The sequence below is a fragment of the Condylura cristata genome, unplaced genomic scaffold (assembly GCF_000260355.1).
Source record: "Condylura cristata isolate star-nosed mole 26May11 unplaced genomic scaffold, ConCri1.0 scaffold00009, whole genome shotgun sequence".
Lineage (NCBI taxonomy): Eukaryota > Metazoa > Chordata > Mammalia > Eulipotyphla > Talpidae > Condylura > Condylura cristata.
In genome coordinates, this window is record NW_004567110.1 from 5,585,534 (window position 1) to 5,605,537 (window position 20,004).

Sequence of the window (20,004 nt, forward strand, 5' to 3'; positions counted from 1 at the left end):
CCGCCCACTCCACAGACAGGCAAGCGGGGCCCAGAGGGACTGGCTGAAAGCCACACAGCCGAAGGCGGCAAGTCTGAAACCAAAGCCGGTGACCTGACAGAGCAAAACAACCTGGCAGACACCGATAACCGAAATGAGGCTGAGGCGAGGGCAGGGAAGACCCAGGGGTGGGGACAAAAATACAAGGGGTTGCATTGAAAAATAAACCTAATTTTGGGGCGCATTTTTTAATTAAAAACACTTTGTCTTGGGCCCTCCCTGGGGGCGCAGCGGGTTAAAGCACTGCACTAAGAAGCTGAAGCCACTTCCGCATGAGTTCGATCCCCACCTGCCCCGGAGGTGACCACATGGCGTGGCAGACCTCTCCTGACCCGCCCGCTGCTCCCCTCAGCAGTGTGCTTCATCGATCTGCCTGTTCTGCTCCCCACTCTGTCTCTGGTGAAGCCTCTCACCCTCTGCATCTCTGGCCTGTACCCAAGTTCTGTACGAATAAATAAATAAATCTTAAAAAAAAAACAAACAACACTTTGTCTTTTTACAAATAAGAACGCAGTTTTTGGAGGGGTAGTGCCATGTGCCCTGGTCCAGGTGTCTAGTTAGTGGCAAAGCTTGGCTGGAATCAAATCTGGCTTCAGAGCCACTCGCTTCCACCCCTGTGTGGGTCCCCACAAATGTTATGTTAATGCCAAGTGCAGGCGGCACTGCTTTAAGCAAAAGCATGTCAATTTTCTCAGGGCAAGCACCCTATTAGTCTGGAGCCCCCCGAGGAACAGAGCAAGCAGTGTCTCCCCTCCGCCCCCCACCCCCGCCCCCCAGCCAGCCAGCCATCTGGAGACAGGTTAGCGGAGTTGGCCCTGGGGCTTCGGTGGAGGGGGCTGAGGCATGAGCACCTATGGAGGTGTGAGGCTGTGCCCCCCAAGGTATATCTCTGCACACATCAGTGACATTTGAAACAATAAATTGCAATTAAATTTTTTACAAAAGGAATGAACTCACGTGATCACCCAGATCTTCAGGTGAATTGTCAAAAACAGAGCAGCAGGTCAGTGTCGGAGCCTAGGACAGGCCTGCGGTGCTAAGCCCACTAGGTGGCTGAGGGAGGGGTGCAGGGGGAGGGCCAGCAGAAGGCAGCAGAGGGAAGTGGGCAGCTTGGGGCCTCCACGACGCAGCGTCGGCAGGCTCTGGGGACAGCATGTACCTCTGGTCCTTCCAGGAGGCTCTGTGCGCTCTTTCAAAGACAACTAAGGTAAATACGCACGTGTGTGTGTGCGTGTGTGTGCGTGTGTGTGCGTATGTGTGCGTATGTGTGTGTGTGATTATATACAGATATCATTAGAATTTAGAATGGATTTGAAAATTTTCCATCAATATACAGAAGAAAACGAGAAATTCCCTTTCTGCTTCTTCCTTTCCTCCTGCCTCCCTTCATTCTCAGACATCAGTCACAAGAGGGAAGGTTTCATTTTCATTTCAAGGCTTGCACAGAGTAATTCCAGCCACTAGAAATAGCTAAAACCCACGGAACCGCAAGGTCATGCTAGCACCACAGGGAAAGGGCCCAGCTGGCTGGCTGGCTGGTAATCAAGGGCAGCTCTGTGCTGGGCGCACATCTCTTCTGTGAGATTTGGGGACGGGAACGATCCTCCAGGGTCTCTGAATCAGAGCCAAGCACTGAACTGTCCAGTCAGAGGCAAATGGCGAGTCCTCCCTTCTCCGCTCAAATCATCCCAGACCCATGCCCTAGGTGTCTTTCCAAACAGCGCGAGCAATTTGACATGAAAATATCCTGCCACACCTATATACACAGCAGTGCTGTTTACACCTGTCAAATCATGGGACCAACCCAAGTGCCCTTCAACCAACGAAGGACAGAGAAACTTGGAGCACATATTCTGTGGAATAGTACACAGCCGTGAAGAAGGAAATGTGCTGGAATTTGGCACAAAATGGAGGACCTTGAGGTGATTATGCTCAGTGAAATCAGCCAAGAAGTTAAAAGTAGATATTGGATGGTTTCACACATCTGTGGAATATAAATATCAAAAACATGGCATGCAAATAATAGACAAATTTTTTAAAATGAACTTGGCATAAAAAGAGAAGATAATGGGTATGGGGGGAACAGGGGAAAGGATGGAGGGGGTGGGGCATGGGTGGATTGGAGAGACAATTTTTTTTTTTAATCCAGACTCATTTCTCATGAAGAGAGTACAGGCTCTGTGTTAGAATTGCCAAGAGGAAAGCAATGGAGAGAGCAGTTCCCAGGCATGAGAAAGATGTGAGGTTCACACTGTCCTCACCAGAGCCCACAGGACCCCGGCCCCCCTCAGCACTGAGCACCATGATTCACCCTCAACAGGGAAAGGCTAGGGAAGGGCTGGAGGGTGCCACACCGGGCTGGCTGCTTGGGGCAAAGAGCAGGAGTCTTCAGGCACTGCAGGCGGCAGCCAACCACGGTGACCTGGGGCCACGTGGAGCGTGACGGGGCTGACACGGGGCAGCCTCGGCCACCAGGCCTCGCCGCAGGCAGAAGCCGTGCGCTGTGGGCCGGGCCTGGTGCCAGACGCCCACGCTGCTCACCAAACACTGTCTCCAAGCCAGGACCACATCACACCCATCTCTCTTTGCTCTGCTGACATCAGAAAAAAGCAGACGCCCCTCTGATAACAGGAAGACGATGATGCAGACAAGGCACCCTTGCCATCTGCGATGGTGCGAAGCTGGGCAAGGGGCCAGAGGTGCCTGTCGGTTAACATCGCTTCAGAGAGAAGCTCTTCCACCCGGCACGACCCCGGGCTCTCCGCACATTTCTCACTCCGCGAGGGAGTGAGCCTCTAGCAGCCCACGTGTGGACACATTTCAACTCCAGAGCTTGCCAAGGGCCCAAGGGGGGGCAGCCGAACTGTGTCCCCCAGACTCCTACTCTGAAGCCCTAACTCCAGGACCTCAGGAGGAGCCCCGGGAGACAGGGTCATGATAGGCTGAGACGGGTGGCGGGTCTGCATTCTGGGGTCCAAAACTCCCACAGGCATCTCAGGCGGCAGTTTTGATTCTTTCACTAGGAACGAGTCCCCCACAACACCCAGCTGGCGGGCAAAAGACTGCCACACTATGATTCATGGCAGAACCCCTTCCTTCCTGGCTAAAGAACTTAAAGTTCTTTAACAAAGCAGCGATGGTCACTGCCTCAGTGCTGAAATACTGTCGGCTGCTCTAGGTCCCACTATCCAGTTTTGTTCTGGTTCTTTCTTGCAGTTCTGGAAACTGCACAGCACCCCCATTCAGCAGGATGCCAACCTGCATCAGCACCGGTTCCGGGCGGTGGTGAGTCCAGTCAGCGACAGCAGCAGCTCATCCACCTTGGCTCTGGGTTCCAGCTAAGTCCCTCAGGAGCCACTCAGCTCCCCCCCTGCCACCCACCCAAGGCCAAGACCTTTGCAGGGATTTGCACCTAGAAAGTGTGATGTCTGCAGGGCACTAATGGAGGGGACATTGGCATCACCGCAGCCATCCTCCCATTATTATCCAACATACAGGAGACAGAGTTACCTAGAACAATATGCTGACACTCACAAAGGGGCCGTTGTCATGCACTAATAAGTTAATGACCATTTAGAGTTGAGAAAACAAGCAAGCAAGAAAACGTTGAAAAGAATGAGGCAGAGGGAGGGAGCAAGAAATTCCCCTGCCCGCTGGAATGAAAGGTTAGTCCAGGGTGTCTCCCTCCACCCCACTGCCTAAGGCGAGCGCGTGGTCTGCGCGGTGATGCAGCCTCTGTCCTGGGCCGGCCTCCTGCAGCTGCACCTCGGAGACGCACGCCCCGGCCTCGGCAAGCCTGAGCCCCAGCACCCTCCCCACCGTGGTGCCTGGACGCAGGGTCCTCACCCTCCCAGGACGTCCCCTGCCCGGCACGTCCTTCTGGCCATCAGCCTCCCGGCGCCTCGCCCCCACTGTGCACGCCTGGTCACTCGCTCGCGCCCTTCACAGTCTGTGCCGGCCGTCCTCAACCTCGCCTCCCCGGGCCCCGCTACCATGCTGGGCGGCACTGTCCTGGGGAGGTGGCAGCTGCTCAGCTCCCACTGCAACCCTGCGCACTGCACTCGGCCCAGGCCGCGCTCTCCAGCTGCCCAGCCAGAAGGTACCTCGGATTAACTCGCGAGTGCCTCATTAATGCAGAAGAAACGGGATATGGATTCTTTTTTTTTTTTAATCCCTGCAAAGATTATCGTTAAAATCATCACGTATTAAACTACCTTGCTAAATAAGTATTGACTGGGTTGATTTCGCTGATCGTTGGATCACCCAGGGAACACGTAGTGGACAACTGACTTCAAATTATCTCGCTTTTGTGTGGTGCGTTACAGCTTACGAAACACCCACCTACACTGTCACGAGTGCCCACTACGTCGGCTGAGTGCCCCGGCATCACCGTTGCACAAGGGACCGACCCGGAGTCAAGTGACTGTGGAGAACAGGCAAAGGCCCAACTGAGGACGGGAGCCAGGCAGCCCCTCGGGCCCCTCCACAACTGCCTCTTTCCCTGTGACTCAACTCCAGATTCAAGAAGTGGTTCTTTTAGTGGCATGTCTGACATGGGGAGAAGTTTCCAAAGACATCTGGGATGGCCCAGCCCGCTGCTGACCGTCAGCTTCAAAGACACAGCAGGGACATTCCTAACGGAGGAAAAGCAGGCGCCTGCAGCAGACTGAAGCCAGCCCTCCCTGCAAGTCCTCCTGACGGGTCACCAGGCTCACCACCAGTGAAATGCCTGGTGGAAATTTAAAGGCCCCGGCTGACTCTGACTTCTCTCCAGAAGTCTGACCCTGATAAGTGAACTCCCCCTCCTCCACCCCTCCCACATTCATACAAAGGCTCAGGGCAGACGGGCTGCGTGCTTGGGACACACGCTGCCCCAGGCAAGGACGCTCAGCGCAGTGCAGTGACTCACCCTGCAGACACAGCAGGGACAGAACTGGAGTTCGATCCCCTCCTCTGCCCCTGCAGACACCGGCCAAGCGCCTTCGGCCTGACCAGAGATTAAGTCATCACAAAAAGGAAGGGGGAGAAACACACCTTAAAGCATGGTAGAGCCCATCATTAGAATTACGAGCACTGAAAACATAAAGTCAAACTTACTTAGAGCCACTGAAGCCACCCCCACAACGTGGGAATCGCCCAAGGCACCCCTCCATCTCCAGCACCACAGAGCTAGCAATGCCTCCCCTGACCCAGCCCCAACCCCCTCCCCCACCTCCCTGGACAACAGTGTTCTGCCCATGCCCAAGCCCACCTTTGCCCCCCACCCCCGCCGGCAACCCTCTCCCCTCCCAGACGTGGCTGGTGACCGAGAGAAGGTGACTGACTGCTTCCCATAGACTGGTTTCAGTTCCACCAAGGAAGGCACAATTTGGCAGAAAGAATAAGCTCGGAATGGCCAAAGGAGTTATTAGGAATAAACAGCTGTGTGACGCATTGGCCACTGTCACAGAGTTTTACTATTTTTGTCATTAGGTAAAATTACTACGATCCTTACAACTCAAGGAAATCCACCACCCGGGTGGGTGGACTCTATACAGAGGGCTGAACTCAAAGTCAGCTACACGGAATGACGGGGCGCACAGGCAGACAAATATTCCCCCGGCTGCTTGCGAAAGGGTCTGAATTTCCACTTTTAGAAATGAAATATTTGTGGATGACCCATCTTGTAGAGCATGAACCCCAAGTATATTCTTCGGGACTACACTATCCCAAAATAATATCAACCATTTTCACCTGAGTATGAATTACCCTGCTATTCACACGCCATTACGTTTCGCCAAAGCCTCCATCATGGCAGTAGGGAATGAAATGAGAAACCGGCAAGGTCCTTCTACTCCAGAGCGGCGGCCGGGGTGGGAAGGAAAGAGGAACCACCTGTTACATCAGAGAGCCCTGCTGGGCATGGCGGGTCCAGAAGGGAGGCACGGAGCTGAGGAAAATGTCCCAGGGTGGAGGCAGGCTGGCGACGGGGAAGAAGGTGGGGCGATGCCAAGGTCAGCTCCCTCTCCTCAAGTACTGCTGGAGCTACATTTGGGTCATGTGGCATCTGATTGGTTCTAGGCTGAAAGGAAAAATCTTCTATAGCTAAGCAAGGAATTTCAAAAACTTCCTTTAAAGGGAGAGCTGACCGAGAGCAAATGCAAACGGTGGATCCATCTTGAATGGGCTTTCGCTTGAATGAGTTAAGCAGGTCCTTGGTAGGGGATGCACAGCACCGGGGCTGGCCAGGGCGCCGCTGGGGGAAGGAGCGTGTCTCCTGCAGCTCTGAGGTCTAACAGTGCACCCAGACCCACTCACTCAGCGACAGCAGCCACCTGCCTGCCGGGCACACACGTACAGCTGCACAGCCGTGCACTGTGCCATCGCGGGCAGCATTTCCCGCACCACCTGCGGCGAGGGGTCTCCACCACTGGCAGAGCCGGACCCATCAGAGCCGCTCCAGCGCGCAACTCTGACCGGGCACCGATGCAACAGCTCACGTGCAACGTCTCTCGCGAACTCAGTGACGATTTCTTTAAGGTACACACCACCTCCATTCCAACAGGGCCCTGGAAGGGGCAGGGGAAACCGCACCCTGGTGACAGTGCCCAGTCCGCCTTCAGTGTGCCTGGGCGGGTGTGGGTGCAGCCAGCCGTGGGCTGTGCCGTCAGCACGGTGTTCCCAGCACACAGGTCCTCGCGGCCCCGCTCAGGAGAGCCGCCTTCCCGAGGTGGCGTCCCGCCTTGGCCGGTCCACCCCACGCACAGCCAGTGGGCAGTGCTGGCGGTCGGCCCCACGTCCCTGGGAGCCCAGCAGAGGGCCCGGAAGTGCACCCCAAAAACTGTTCGACCTCTGCCTCTCTCCTGCCCTGCGTCCTTCCCGTCCCCTCTCCCACCCTCTGCATCCCAGTTCTTGAGAAATGAGAACTCCATCTCAGAGTCTACCCTAGGGAGCTCCACGGGCAACCTATCAGTGCGGACACTCAGGCTTTGGACTCGAACTGCTTTCCAGCTCCCAGATAAATAGCTCCACAGTTCGTTTGTCATGTGACCTGGGGCCCCTCTGAACCTCAGATTCCAAATTTGTAGAATGAGCAAACTTGCACCCCACAGGGAAACAGTGGGGATCAAATATGGAAAGCCCTTACTTAGCACAGCTCTGGAATTTGGTCACTTAATGCGGAGGAGTCTTAAAATCTGTAAATTGATGGCTCTGCTATTAATAGGCGGTGCCCGGACTGTGACTTCCTCTCTCCAGGCCTCCACTTGCTCCTCTGAGGAAGGGCTCTGGGCTTGGGACCCACGCCCGCACCTCCGTCGCCCTCTCCCTGTGGGCTCTCTGCTGGGCACCGGCCCTGTTCAGCCCCTCGCCAGCCGGCTGGGGTGCTATTCCCTACTTCCCGCCGTCGGCCTCGTGGTGCAGGGTCTGTCAAGAGGCTGAGAAATCTGGCCCCGGGCGCTCAGTGGGTGCGTGAGGGACAGGACTGGGGGCTGGCAGCGGGCTTCAAAGCCCGGGGCTGCCCCAGGACGTCCTGTGTCCCTCGAGGAGATGTTCCTTGCCAGTGCTGCGTGCTTTGGGCTCACACGACAGCAGCTCCAGCTGCATGGAAAACATCTGCAGAAGAGATCAGCGGATCCCGTCAGCGCTGGCCGGCTGCAGGCAGCAGGGAGCGGAGCCCGGAACTGGCCCACGCCGCCGCTCGCCCCGCGGCAGAGGGCTCTTCCACTGCCACGCCGCAGTCAGTCCTCGTGGCCACCCTCTCCGGCTGGCGGGGCCGGGCAGGGGCCGGGCAACGCTGAATGAAGTGTCTTCACCTCACCTCTGCTCAGTGGCCTGCAGCTGGGCTGCGCCGGCCTCCCAGTCAGGGCTCGAGGTCAAGGGCTTTTCCAAAGGGCGTTTGAAGCTGCCCAGGTGAAATGAACTTGGCACAGGCACACGTCTCTGTTCCAGGGAGCTCTGCCTTGCAGTGCAAACCTCAGTCTGAGAGGAGAGCGCTGGAGGGCCGGAGGGCGCAGGCGGGCTGTGCAGGGAGGGCGCCCCAAGGGTCAGCACCGGGCTGCGGGCGCAGCGCTGTGACCCCACGACAGCGCCGTGCGCTCTCTGCCTTGGCTCCTGGGGCCTTTTCAGAAGCAAGGGCAGATTCTCTTATGAACTGAAGCCATTCTTACTGTTCGCTTGCTCTGGAAACGACTTGCCCACCCAGAGAGCAGAGTGGGACGCTGTCCACACTGAGGGCACAACTGTCCTCACCGTTCCCAAAGCTGGGCGGTCCACCCAGCCTCGCCCTCGCAGCCCAAAGGGGAGCTCTAGTGGAGCTTGAGTGCTTGTTGTGCACTGAAGCCACGCCCTGCGGGAGCAACGTGCTGTGGGCTCGGGCCCCCCCTGAGCCTCTGTCCTTGCCGGCCAGGCCTGAATGCCGATTTCCCCGGGAGAGCCGTGCTCACGCGCACCTCAGGCCTCCCTGCCCCTCTTGACCAGCCGGCCTGTGCACACAGGTCCCTCATGTCACAGCGGGGCCAGGAGCCCCGGGCAGCTTTCCCTGCCCCGTCTGGTGAGTTTGGGGGAGCTTTCTCCCCCCGCAGCCTGGAATTCACGAGGGTAAGTGTCTCCTTAAATTTGTCTTCCTGTGACTTTCTCCTGACTCAAATGTGGGCTCCTGTCTTGTAGCAAGATTGTAACCCCCACACAGTGCGTTTGGGGAAGGTGGGTAAACGCGGGGTCCAGTCCCCTCAGAGCGGCCACCACCCACAGTCGCTGCACTGAGCTAAGCTGCGTGGAGACAGAGCTGCTCTGCCTTCAGGACCCTCTGCACCCCCCGCCTCCAACTCGCTGCCCTTTCCCACGCACTGTGCCAGGAACTAGGTCCAAAGCCAAGCGGACCATCACACCAGCTCCATGCCCACGTGACAGCCTTTCTCCACGGCACCCCTCTGCCTCGCCCCTGATGGCACGCCACGCAGAACTCTGGCCCGTGCCAAACACTCTGTTTTATGCCTCAGGGGCTTTGCACACACCAGCTCCGTCCTCTGGAAAGACTTTCTGAAACTTGCCCTTCTAACAAACTCCTGTCATTTCAAACCAGCTGGTCTGGTGAGCAGCCTCCTCTGGAGCAATGCTAGCAAACTGCACCGAATCGTCCGTCAGACACGAGATGCCCTCAAGAGAGCCCACGAGACCTCAGAGCTCACCTTCCCCTTCGCGCCATCCCCTCTGGCCAGCCCTTCCCCCAGCAGGCTTCGGTTCTGCTGCTTCTCCACACCATCAAGACACGAGGCTGAGGGACGAGGACCCCCAGACAGGCTAGGAGCTGAACATCCACCTGTTAGTTACCTTTCCAGAAGCTCAAACCAAATACTTTCTCTAATGCCAAGGGGCCAGACATGCACAGGTTCAAATCCCAGCTCAGTGCGTTTGCCCGCTGAGCCTCGGTGCCCTTGTTTGACAAACAGATTTTGCTACCACCTGACTTTCTTGCGAGCATGACATGACCTATGTTTGTTATTTAATAGCTAGGTCCTTGTCTCCTGGAGAGAAAGCACATCAAGACGAGCATGCATAAAGGCAGGGTGCATCCAGACAGGTGTGCAGGCACACGCACACACTCTCTCCAAGACAGAATCACACGCTCACACTCCAGTCAGAAGCACGGCACCGCAGCGATACCCCGGGGCAGAACCGGACCCGCCCGCTGACTGGCTTGTGGAAAGGAGCGCGCTCACACTCTGTCTTCCCAATTTGAGAATTCGAAGCACAGATGGGATGCTGGCTCCCTCTTCTCTCCTGTCTCCAACTCGCTTGTCAGAGGCACGTTTACAAATGCTGTCATAGCTGATTTTGCCTTGGAAGCGTCTGCTCGAGGCACAGATTTGGGCGTATGTGGGGTGCGGGGTAAAACTCCATTTTTTCTTTTGTTGGTAATTCAAGTCTCAGCAATACAAATGTTTAGCAAAAAAGGGAAAGCGTTGTGCAAGCCCAAGGAGAGCTGCACGCTTTTGCTTACTCCTGACTCCTTAAGATGCCTCTGACATTTCATATCAAAGCACTCTTTACCTGTGAATTCGTAGGTGATTTTTTTCATGATAGTACTTCAGCCATGACAAGTGTGTGATGGGAAAAACATTTTTTAATTCCCTGCTGGGAAGAGTGCAGCAAGACACTACTGTGGCAACATCCATCTAGAGGCTTCAAATACCAAGGTCCCCAACTGAGTCACTCCACTTGGAGAATGTGCCCACGATGGAACTGGACGTTGCGCAGAGCTTAACGTACCGAGCCATTCACTGTGGCATTTTCATAGTGACGAAGAGTCACAATCAAATGCCCCGCAGTGGAGGGAAGAGCTGTGGAACTTCGTGTCTGGTCAATGAAGCGCCAGCCGTCACCAGTAACAGGCCCTGTCTCTGCCTGATTCTGCACCACCAAAATGCGGGCATCGTGTGAGTAGGAAGGTGGATGGATGAATGAGTGAGTGAATGAAGGGACACAGGCATTCCCCATGAGTGCCTGACGTAATGAGATCTAGAACAACTCAGAAATAGATCCACGCTGCATAAAGTATAAATGACAGCAGTAATACTGTCGAAATCACCACTACCTCAGACCTAACAGAGAAACCTAAGGAGATGAGAAGGAAAGAAACCACCAGAGATGAAGTAACATTAAAAATAACCGTGTGTGGGCCCTCCCTGGTGGCGCAGCGGGTTAGAGCACAGCACTGAGAAGCTAAAGCCGCTTCTGCATGACTTTGATCCCCGCCTGCCCCGGAGGTGACCACATGGTGGGCAGACCTCTCCTGACCCGCCCGCTGCTCCCCTCAGCAGTGTACTGCTCCCTGCTCTGTCTCTGGTGAATCCTCACAGCCCCTGCACCTCTGGCCTGTACCTCTGGCCTGTACCTCACAGCCCCTGCACCTCTGGCCTTCTGTATGCATAAATAAATCTTAAAAAAAAAATAAAAAAAACGTGTGATGATTCCGTCTAAATGTCCGCATTGATTTTCTGTAGCTAACAAGTCATAAACTAGGACCTGGCTCTGAGGTTTGTGTGACGAGGAAATGCTTACTTAGCACAGCACTGGGGGCCAAAGGCAGGCTTTGCTAGCTACTGAAATGTTTCCAAAAATACGGCATTAGAGCTTTTCATGAGACGTGAGAAGGTGGAGAGAAGATAAACAAGTCTAAATCCTCAAAGACGGCAAAAGCAAGCAACGGGGGGTGGGGGTGGAGCAGGGAGGGGGCCGGCGGGGTTTCAACGAGTCTGTAGATGGAGAAAAGGCGAGGGGCAGTCTGACAAGACACCCCGGAGTGCAGGGGCGACACTCTGGGGGTCCCCAAGAGCCCCGAGGCACCACGGAGGCGGGGAGGGAGTCGAGGGTGGTGGTGGCCACGGCAGGAGACCACCCCCACGCGTGGCCCGATGGCCCAGCCCACGGCCGGACGAGCGCCCGCGCCCCGAGGCCTCCTCTGTCGAGGCAGGGTCCACCCTTACTTCCCAAGCTGACGCGTTCGGAACAGCGGCCGGCCACCGCCCAGGCACACAGGGGCCACGCTGAGGACAAAGCAGCGAGAGGGGCCACACGGGGCCACGCAAGGCCCGACAGGGGTGGGGGGAGCCCGTCACGAGGCCCTCGCGCGCTCAGAGGGGCGCTCTGACCAGAAGGTGCAGGAGAAGGCTTTCTGGCGTGCAGCGTGTGCACGTGCATTTTACTTTGCGCCGTTCTCAGATGTGAGGCAAAGGAAGAAGGCAGAGAGTATTTCCAAGCTGAAATACGTCAGGCCCACGCACGCACGTGTGTTCGGCAACGAGACTGCAGGAGTCTGCTCCTTCGGCCAGAGCAGGCCCGGTGGCACGGGCCTGCGCTCCCGGCCACGCTCTGGCTTGAGACGACCCTCCCGTGCGAGCTGCCATGGTGCCTTCAGCCAGGGCGAGCGACAGCCGTCTAGAGCGCTCCGGGACCCGGTCACCGGGCAGGGATTAGGGGCGCGCGGTGCTTGGCCGGCTCAGCGCAAGCGGAAGGGGGTCTGCGGGGAGCCCCCACCTGCCTGCACCCACTCCCGCCCTTCCCAAGGTGGGCACGCAACTGAGGGGCTCTTGGTGGATGGGCGTGAGCTGAGACTGAGGAAAGAAGAGAAAGCAGAGGGCAGCGTGGAGAGCAGGGGTGCGCTCGCCGGGAGCGGGGAGCCCACGGACTTACCTTTCTCTGTGGGGGCTGGCGGAGCCACCGAGGGACAGAAGCTGGGAGCATCACCTCGAGGAACTGAAAGAAAGGGCAAGGCACCTTTCAGCTTTTCTTTACCCCAGGATCGTTGAGCCCTGACTGCGGCACAGGTGCGATCTGGGGACGGTGGACCCGGACCGGGGGGCCGTCCCACCAAGCCGACGTCCCCGCTCCGGGCGGGCCGCTCTGACAGGCAGCACCGCAGTAACCAGCGCAGCATCTCGGTGGCCGAGAGCAGCCACGGAGGTCACCTCCCCTCCAGCCACCTGCCCACGCAGGCGGGTCTCTGCCGGGGTGAGGACACAGAGTTCTCGCATCTTCCAGAGACACCAATGCCGACTGCCATCAACTCCTGACTCGGGGAACTCACCTTTCTGGGCCTCAGTTTCCACACCCGTGAAATGGGGATACGACAACCCACCTCAAGCACTGCCGTGAGGGTGTGCCATGGGAGATAAGCCAAAGCTCTGGGCAGAAGGTTACAGGCACAAGCCAGAGCTCGACGGCTGGCAGCTGTTAGACAAGTGCCAGGCGGCATGGCAGGCGACGGCCCGGAGTCGAGGGCTCGAAGACCTGGACTCGGACCTCAGATGCCGCTTAGAATGCGGTGTGGACGGCCTGTTAGCTGAGCTCCCAGACCCGGCTCAGACGGGCACCGTGAGGACGAGCAGTCGAGAGGGGAAGGCGGGGCTGACCTGCGCTGTGCCACCCCGCCTTCCCGGGCTGGGCTGCACAGACGCTCCTCACAGCCTCAGGAGCACACACAGCCGCCCCACGGCCCAGCTGTGCAGAGGTCAAGGGCAGAGCCCTGGGGTCAGCAGCGCAGGGCAGGACTGGCCTGACCACCATCCTCTGTCCCGTCGTCCGTTCCCTTGTCTGTGAAACGGAGCCTGACCCGAGACTTTCCGTGGAGGCAGACAAGGACAAGAGACAAGGGCGAGAGTGTGCCAGGGTACAGGGTATGTAAAGTAGGCAGCATTTACTCGGGGCTTACTGTCTGCCCAAAGCACGCATGGGCCAGCTCGTCTAAGCTCACAACCCCGAGACAGGACCAGGCGAAGCTTGGGTCGACAGGTCCCCAAGTCCTTCATGGGTCGCCTCACCCCCGCCCGCCCTTGTCTCCTGCACTTTGGCAGCGATGGCCCAGGCCCAGCTTCTCTGAGCTCTGGAACGTCCAGTTGTGTGTGTCTCCACCTGCCTGGAGACTTCGCTCCCAGGCATCACCACGGCCCTGGCTCCTGACGCCGGCAGATGCAGCACACGTGGCTGGCCCCACCTCCAGAGGCCGGACCGGCGGGCTGGTGCGGGGCACAGAGATTGGGCATTTCTAGCTCCCAGGTGCCGCCGACCCATGGCCCAGGGACCCACCATGTGGAGCCCTGAGCTCACCCGCACTCAGAGGAGCCACCAGGCCCCCGCTCCTCCGCGCCAGCCTGGCGCTCACCCCTGCTGGCCCACTGAGATGTCCGTCCCCCTTCAAACAGAGTGGCTCTCAGAGGAAGGGCCAGTTAAGGGTCATCAGTACCAAAGGCACTGAACGCCCCGGTCCCTGGGGCCTGACATGCTGCCTCTGGAGATGCATCTTGAAATGCAAAGCCAGGTCACAGCAAAAAGGAAACATTTATCCACACTAATGGGACCCTGGAAAGTATAGAAAAGTCTAAGGCTGTGACATCAGAACACACCATCATCTCAGGGAGAGTCGGGGTGCAGCTGGCCCCCCCAAACACCTGTGCCTAGTGCTCCTAGCTTCATTCAGCCTGTTTCTCCCCACTTCAATGCTTCTCAAGTGGACACGACTAATCTTTCCGGGGAGCCTTCTTCACTTACAGGAATAGCTGAACCCTGAAAGTTCTCAGCCTCCTGGGGCACTGAAGCCTCGACACCCTGTTCCCGGGAGGCCGTGCCTCCCCTGGGGAGTCTCCGCCCTGAATTCTTACTGCGTCACCTTGAGCTGAGGCTCAGCCACTTGGCACTTGTCAACAAGTAAGTGCCACGTGCCCTGCTTCTCCCAACCGCTCCCTCTCAGGACCGCCAAGTTTGGTAGCGCGAAAGTGGCCACGGGGTTGAACACCCTGGTGAGCGGGGGCCACTCCCAAGCACGTGGCTCCCACCTCGCCAGCAGCACAGCCCAGTGGGGCACAGCAGCCTGCCTCAGCGGGCTGTTCCAGGCCGGCAGGAGGCATCTGCAGCTGCGCAGCCGGGGAGGCAGCTGTCTCGAACACAGGACAGGGCACAGGGAGCCCTCCCCGCTGTGGGCACCAGGACCCCGAGGGAGCCCACCACTTCCTGCCCAGCCTCTGTCCCATGTCTGTACTTAGCATGGCCACAAGTGTGCCCGCTTCTGCAAAGAGAGGAACCTTGAGGCTTCGGAGGATTTTTTTAGAAGCTACATTTGACTCTGAACCAGGCGAAGCCCTGCCCACTGCAGGCGGCAGCGCAGGGCAGAGACAGCCAGCGGGCTCTTCAGGAAGGCGGCCTCCGCTCAGATGCTGCCCCTTCCAGGAATCTGCCCTGGGGTGGTGCTGGCCACACCCTCGGCCCCTTAGCTACCGTGCTGTGAGTTCGCTTCCTCTCTGGCCTGGCGGGAAAGGACTGCAGCAGCCTCATTTGCATCCAGAGGGCCCTCATCTCTCAGTTCTGTGCTGAGACAGGGACTTCCTGGTGGCCTGGGGCCCAGATGTCAGAAAGTGATGCTGGGGGCGCCCCAGGGTCCCCTCTTGGCACTTCCTGCTCTGGGTCTGTGCCCTCCTCCCATACTAGCAGGTTTACTTTGCCGCTGGGCACGGGGCCTTGAGACCCAGCTGGGCCAGCCCCCCTTGACTTGAAAGCTTGAGCACAACCAGCAGGTCTCTGGAGCTTGCTGGTGAGGCCTGCTCTCTGGTGACTGGAGATGCCGTGACGACCAACAGGGCGTTCATTTGCTCATAAATACGGCCCGGGTCAAGACGGCCATCTTTCCTGACCAGCAACAGACCTGCCATATGTTTCTTTACTGCGGAAGTAGAGTCAGTTTCTGCTGCGGCACCGGCCGGAGCCTGGCTGACCCGCCGCCCGCCCGAGAACGGCCCTGGCACAGGCCTGCAGAGCAGCCAAGGGAGGAAGCGTGCAGCTGCTCAGCGCGGGACTTACCGGGCTTCTGGTACCACCCGAAAGGGTAGGTGCGGGCTTCGGTGTCAGGGGAGCTGCAGTCCAGCAGGTGCTGGGCCCCCTCGCTCTCCTCGCTGCACGTCTGGTACCCCAAGTTGTTCAGAGTTAGGCATGTCATCTCTCCCCCTGGAGCAAAGGTCAAGGACCAGGGAAGTGACCAGGGTGGAAGATTCCAGGGCATCAAAGGAAACGAGATCTTATTCACCAGCAGACGTGGTGCTGGTGCGCGCTTGGCCGCGAGGAAGACCTGGCAGCTACGGAGCTTCCCGTTTCAGATCACCGGGACGGCGGCAGCTAGTACCTCTGCAGCACCCACGGTGCCCAGGGCAGCGCTGGGCTCTGCCCACATTCCACTGCTTGGCCCCTACATAGCCTATGTGAGGGCCACCTTCACCCCGTCAGAGGACACGGAGGCTCAGGGAGATTAGTGACTTGTCCAGGCTGGCTCCTACCGTGGGACCGAATCAAGAGTTAAATTCAAGTCATATGGATGGAGCCGAAGATCACCCCCACCGAGGCCTGGACCCGGCCCTAAAGCTGAGCGGGAGCTGCCAGGTGGCGTGTGGGTGAAGGGGTCTGCGGGACAGGCACCTCAGCCCGCTTCCCGCCGCACAGGGGGGGCTCCCGCCACCGCGAGGAAGGCCGGGGCCGGGTGACACCATGGCCGCTGCGGGTTTCTGGGCGGCGGCCTGTGGGCGGGGGCCCCGCCTCACCTGCCAGCTGGGAGACGTTTAGGAAGCCGAAGCCGGCGCAGCACGGGTCCAAGTCACACCACTGCTCACACTCGAAGAACCTGGAGCAGGAAGCGGGAGAGCAAAGCCAGGTGTGCACGGTGGCCAAGAGCAAAGCCCGGTGTCTGCAGACGCCGGCGACTAGGCGGCTGGCTCCCTCCTGGTCTGGGGGCCTGTTTCCTCCACAGCCGCCCCACGGGGTACCTGCCAGCCCTCAGGCCTGGATTCCTAGCTTGAGGTTCCTTCCAAAGCCCAAGTTCTCCCGTCTCAGCTGCCTCGCCCGTCTTCACGGACCACTCAGCCAGCAGGCCCGGGTGCCTGTGACGGGCCGGCTCGGAGCCAGGCCCCCGGCTGACTGCACCCACAAGCCCCTCACAGGCTGGGCAGGTGCCTCCAGGGGCGCGGCGCCAGCCCACGCGACCTGTGACCCGCACAGGTGCCCGCTGGGGCCGGGCACTGACCTGTGCTGCCCAGCCCTGCGCTTCCGCAGCCCCCGGGGTCCGCAGCTCAGCGTGAGCCTGTTTCCAGGGGCAGGGCACGTGGGCTCAAGCACCTGCCTCCCTCTCCCTCTCGCAGACCATCCTGGCAGGAGGAACCTGGCTCCAAACCAGACCCTGGGTTCAGCCCTAAGCCCCTGTGCTGGCCACTCATCCGGGTCCTGGGAACTTGGCCTGACGCCTGAGAGTTCACTGGTGGTGCAGTGTCTGAGAGGTGTGGGGGCCCCTCTTTGTTCTCACTGCTTCCTGACTCAGGAGCCCCTGAAGCCACGTCCAAGGAATACAGCATCGCTGTCTCGGCAGCTGCTGGGGGCTGTTGCTGGGGGCTGGGCCCCCTCCACCCTGATCCTGCAGACACCTCCGGTTTCCCTGCCCCAGAGTCAGCCATCTGCCATCCTTTTCCCCATCTCGGGGTGCACTGCTGAACCCCAGCCTGGCCAGCGTGGCTTCCCACTAAACCCCCTTCTCTGAGGCCAGGCACAGCTCTGCGCCCAGCCCTGGCACCCCAGCACCAGGCTGACCTCAGTCTCCCCTGCCCCCAGCACAGGTGCCCAGGAGGCCCCAAGACAGACTGTCCTGTACCATCATTTCACCTCCGTTTTCAGACCTAGACTTGAACACTGACCGTGAATCAACACCACTAGATCAGGGGGCCCAGCCCCACACCTCTGGGATTCTACGGGACGGGAGGGCCGCCGAAGATCCAGACTGTTGAGCTGCACCCCAGGAAATGCAGATTCAGTAGGTCCTGGGACGGGGCCTGTAGAGAAGCTCCCAGAGGCTGCCGCAGGAGCCACAGGCCAGAGAGAAACACCACCTCCCCTCCGCCACCAGACAGCAGCTCGCTGGGTGTTTGTAGAGTAATTAGCCAGAAGCCGTGTCAGCCTGTGACCCTGTCGAGGCCCCGCTGGCTGCCAGGCCCAGCAGCACGGACGCCCGCTGCCAAGCTCAGGCACTGCCTGGCCCTCTCCTCGCCGGGAGACACGGCTCCATGCCCCTTCAGCTCCGGCCACGTCGGGGCCAGTGACTCACCCAGCACGTGCTTAGCGACGCCTGCCGCCCGCCTCTATACCCTTGCTATGGGCTTTGCACGTCTTGCCGCTCTTCAGCTTCACTGCCAGTAGGCCGCCCTCATTCTGGAGGCAGAAGGCCCTCCACTGTGGCCACTAGCAGGGTGGGGCAGTGGAGGAAGCGGCTTACCCGCTGGAAACGGATTTGTTGGACAGGGACACTTTGCTCCGAATGGAGACCCCCATCAGCTTCCGGAACGGCAGGCGAGTATAGAAGTTGTCCACTCTGTCCTTCAGTGCAGCTGCACAGGGGGAGAACGTATTACTTACAGGGCCTCCCTGGTGGCGCAGCGGGCTAAAGCTCTCCACAGCCACTTCGGCACAAGTTCGATGCAGAGCCAGGGAGGGACCCTCATGGCGCGGCACACCTCTCCTGTCTCCCCGCTGCCCCCTCAGCGGGGTATCTCAGTAGACCTGCCTGTCCTGCTCCCCACTCTGTCTCTGGGGAGTCCTCTCACCCCACCCCACATCTCTGGCCTGCACCCCAGTTCTGTATGCATAAATCGTAAAAATAGGTCTATATATTGTTTACAGATATCTAGAAAATATGGAGACAAAGGTGAAAACTTCTGACTCAGACAGCAGTGCAGTTCACGTATTTCTGTTCCCTCCGAACCTCCTTTTGGTAGATACATACACCCACGAGAGTGAAGGGGTGGGAGAAGGGAGACTAGGAAGCACAAAGAGAGGAAAATGTGACTTAATAGACCTGAAGGAGCTCAGTCCTCAGCGTCTTTGGGAACGAAGCAGGAATTAAGCCAACACACCTGTTGAATCCCTAACTGTGTAAGGGCCGGCGGCCCCGGGAGAAAGACATTCCCGGCCGACCCTGGAAATGTCTGCCAGAAGCAATTAGCTGCCAGTGCCCTCTGCCTCGCTCAGCTCACAGCTGCCCTGCTTCCACCACAGAAGACAGAGCGTGTTCTCCAGCAGGCATGAGGCTCGGGGCTCCTGGGGGCTCCTCCCCGTCTACCCACACAGTCAGGTTGAAACTCTTCACCCCCAGCTTTACGCAGGACCCAAACCACTGCTCCCAACTCAGACATAACAAGATTCCCTGGGAGGAAGGACCTAGAAACACTGCATGAGGAGACCCCAGAGGCAGGCGGTCGCCCACCAGAAGTCTGGCCTCAGCCAGGCCCGATCCCCATCTTCCCCCATCCCCCCGCCCCCGCGGCCGCTGGGTCAGCTGCTGAGTCCCTCCTGATGTCTGCGTGGGGAACCAGAGACAAAGCCCATGAAGGACACGTCACCTTGGAAGACACGGTGCAGGTGAAGCCACCCCCCCAAAGGCATCGTTAACGCCGGGAAGGAGCCAGCTGCCTGCCGTCCTGTCGGCCTGCACTGGCTGGTGTCCGCAATCTGCAGCCAGCCGTGGCTGGCAGGGCCCACGGCTGACCCTGAGACCCTGAGGAAGGGCTTCAAGAGCAGGCTCACTCCCCACGTTGCCTTGACCACTTCCGCGGCTTCAGAGCCACAAGGAGCACACATAACTATTGGACAAGGACGAAGCAGCTGACCTGGATATTTCCAAAGCCACAGAGGCAGCAGCCCATGGGAGATGCAGTCACAGATGCCGCCAGACGCTCACCTTTCTTCCGGAACAGGGCCCCCGGCCTGCGGGGCAGGACGAGGCTGCAGCCGCTGGGGGTGGGCGCCATGACGCCGTCGCACACCTGGGCCTCGGGGTACAGCGTGCAGGTGAAGTAGAGGGGAGCGCTGTCTGTTATCTCCACCAGCCGGCAGAAGGACGGCTCCTGGACACAGCCTGAGGCGGGGCAGAGTGGCGTGCCTGTCTTTGGGGGCCTGCTGGGAGGCTCCAGAATCCCCTGGGAAGGGGGTCTCGAGGGACTCTTTTTACGCAGGGCACAGGCCCAGCGCCACCCAGTCTGGAAGGCCGAGAACACTGGGGGAGGGCTGCCTGGGAAAGCGGGGGCCGCGGTTCTGCTTAAGGCAGAGATTGGTGAAGGGCGCTGGGAACAGCAGCACACGAGGCGACAGCTCAGCCTCTGTCAGTGTCCTCACACCCGAGCCACAGAAGGGCCCAGACTTTGTGAACCACCTTTACTGCTCCCACTTCCACACCCATCTTTGCCACTAGCACATGGAAAAGACAGGAGGAGCTGAGTCATGTTTTTGTCTCATCTCCCAGGTCAAACACAAGACCCAGATGCTCAGTAACTTCCTGCTGAGTAATGGACACATGGATGGACAGAAAGATGAATAGGTGGATAGATGGGCAGGTGGGGTGTGGGTATATGAATGGGTGCAGGGGTGGGGGTGGGTGGATGAAAGGATGTATAGACAGGTGGATAGGTAGAT

The 20,004-nt window shown here is 58.8% G+C and overlaps 1 protein-coding gene across 1 annotated transcript in view; it reads right to left on the reverse strand.

The window, feature by feature from the left end:
- The window catches only part of TG (thyroglobulin), a 150,607-nt gene that overhangs the window by 81,292 nt on the left and 49,311 nt on the right, over positions 1-20,004 (reverse strand). Inside the window, exons 32-36 of the mRNA XM_012722900.1 lie at positions 19,274-19,450; positions 17,813-17,924; positions 16,098-16,177; positions 15,367-15,510; positions 12,211-12,273 (exon numbers count right to left, since the gene is read on the reverse strand). Of these exons, the coding sequence (XP_012578354.1) occupies positions 12,211-12,273; positions 15,367-15,510; positions 16,098-16,177; positions 17,813-17,924; positions 19,274-19,450 (576 nt within the window). The remainder of the gene's footprint in view (positions 1-12,210; positions 12,274-15,366; positions 15,511-16,097; positions 16,178-17,812; positions 17,925-19,273; positions 19,451-20,004) is intronic.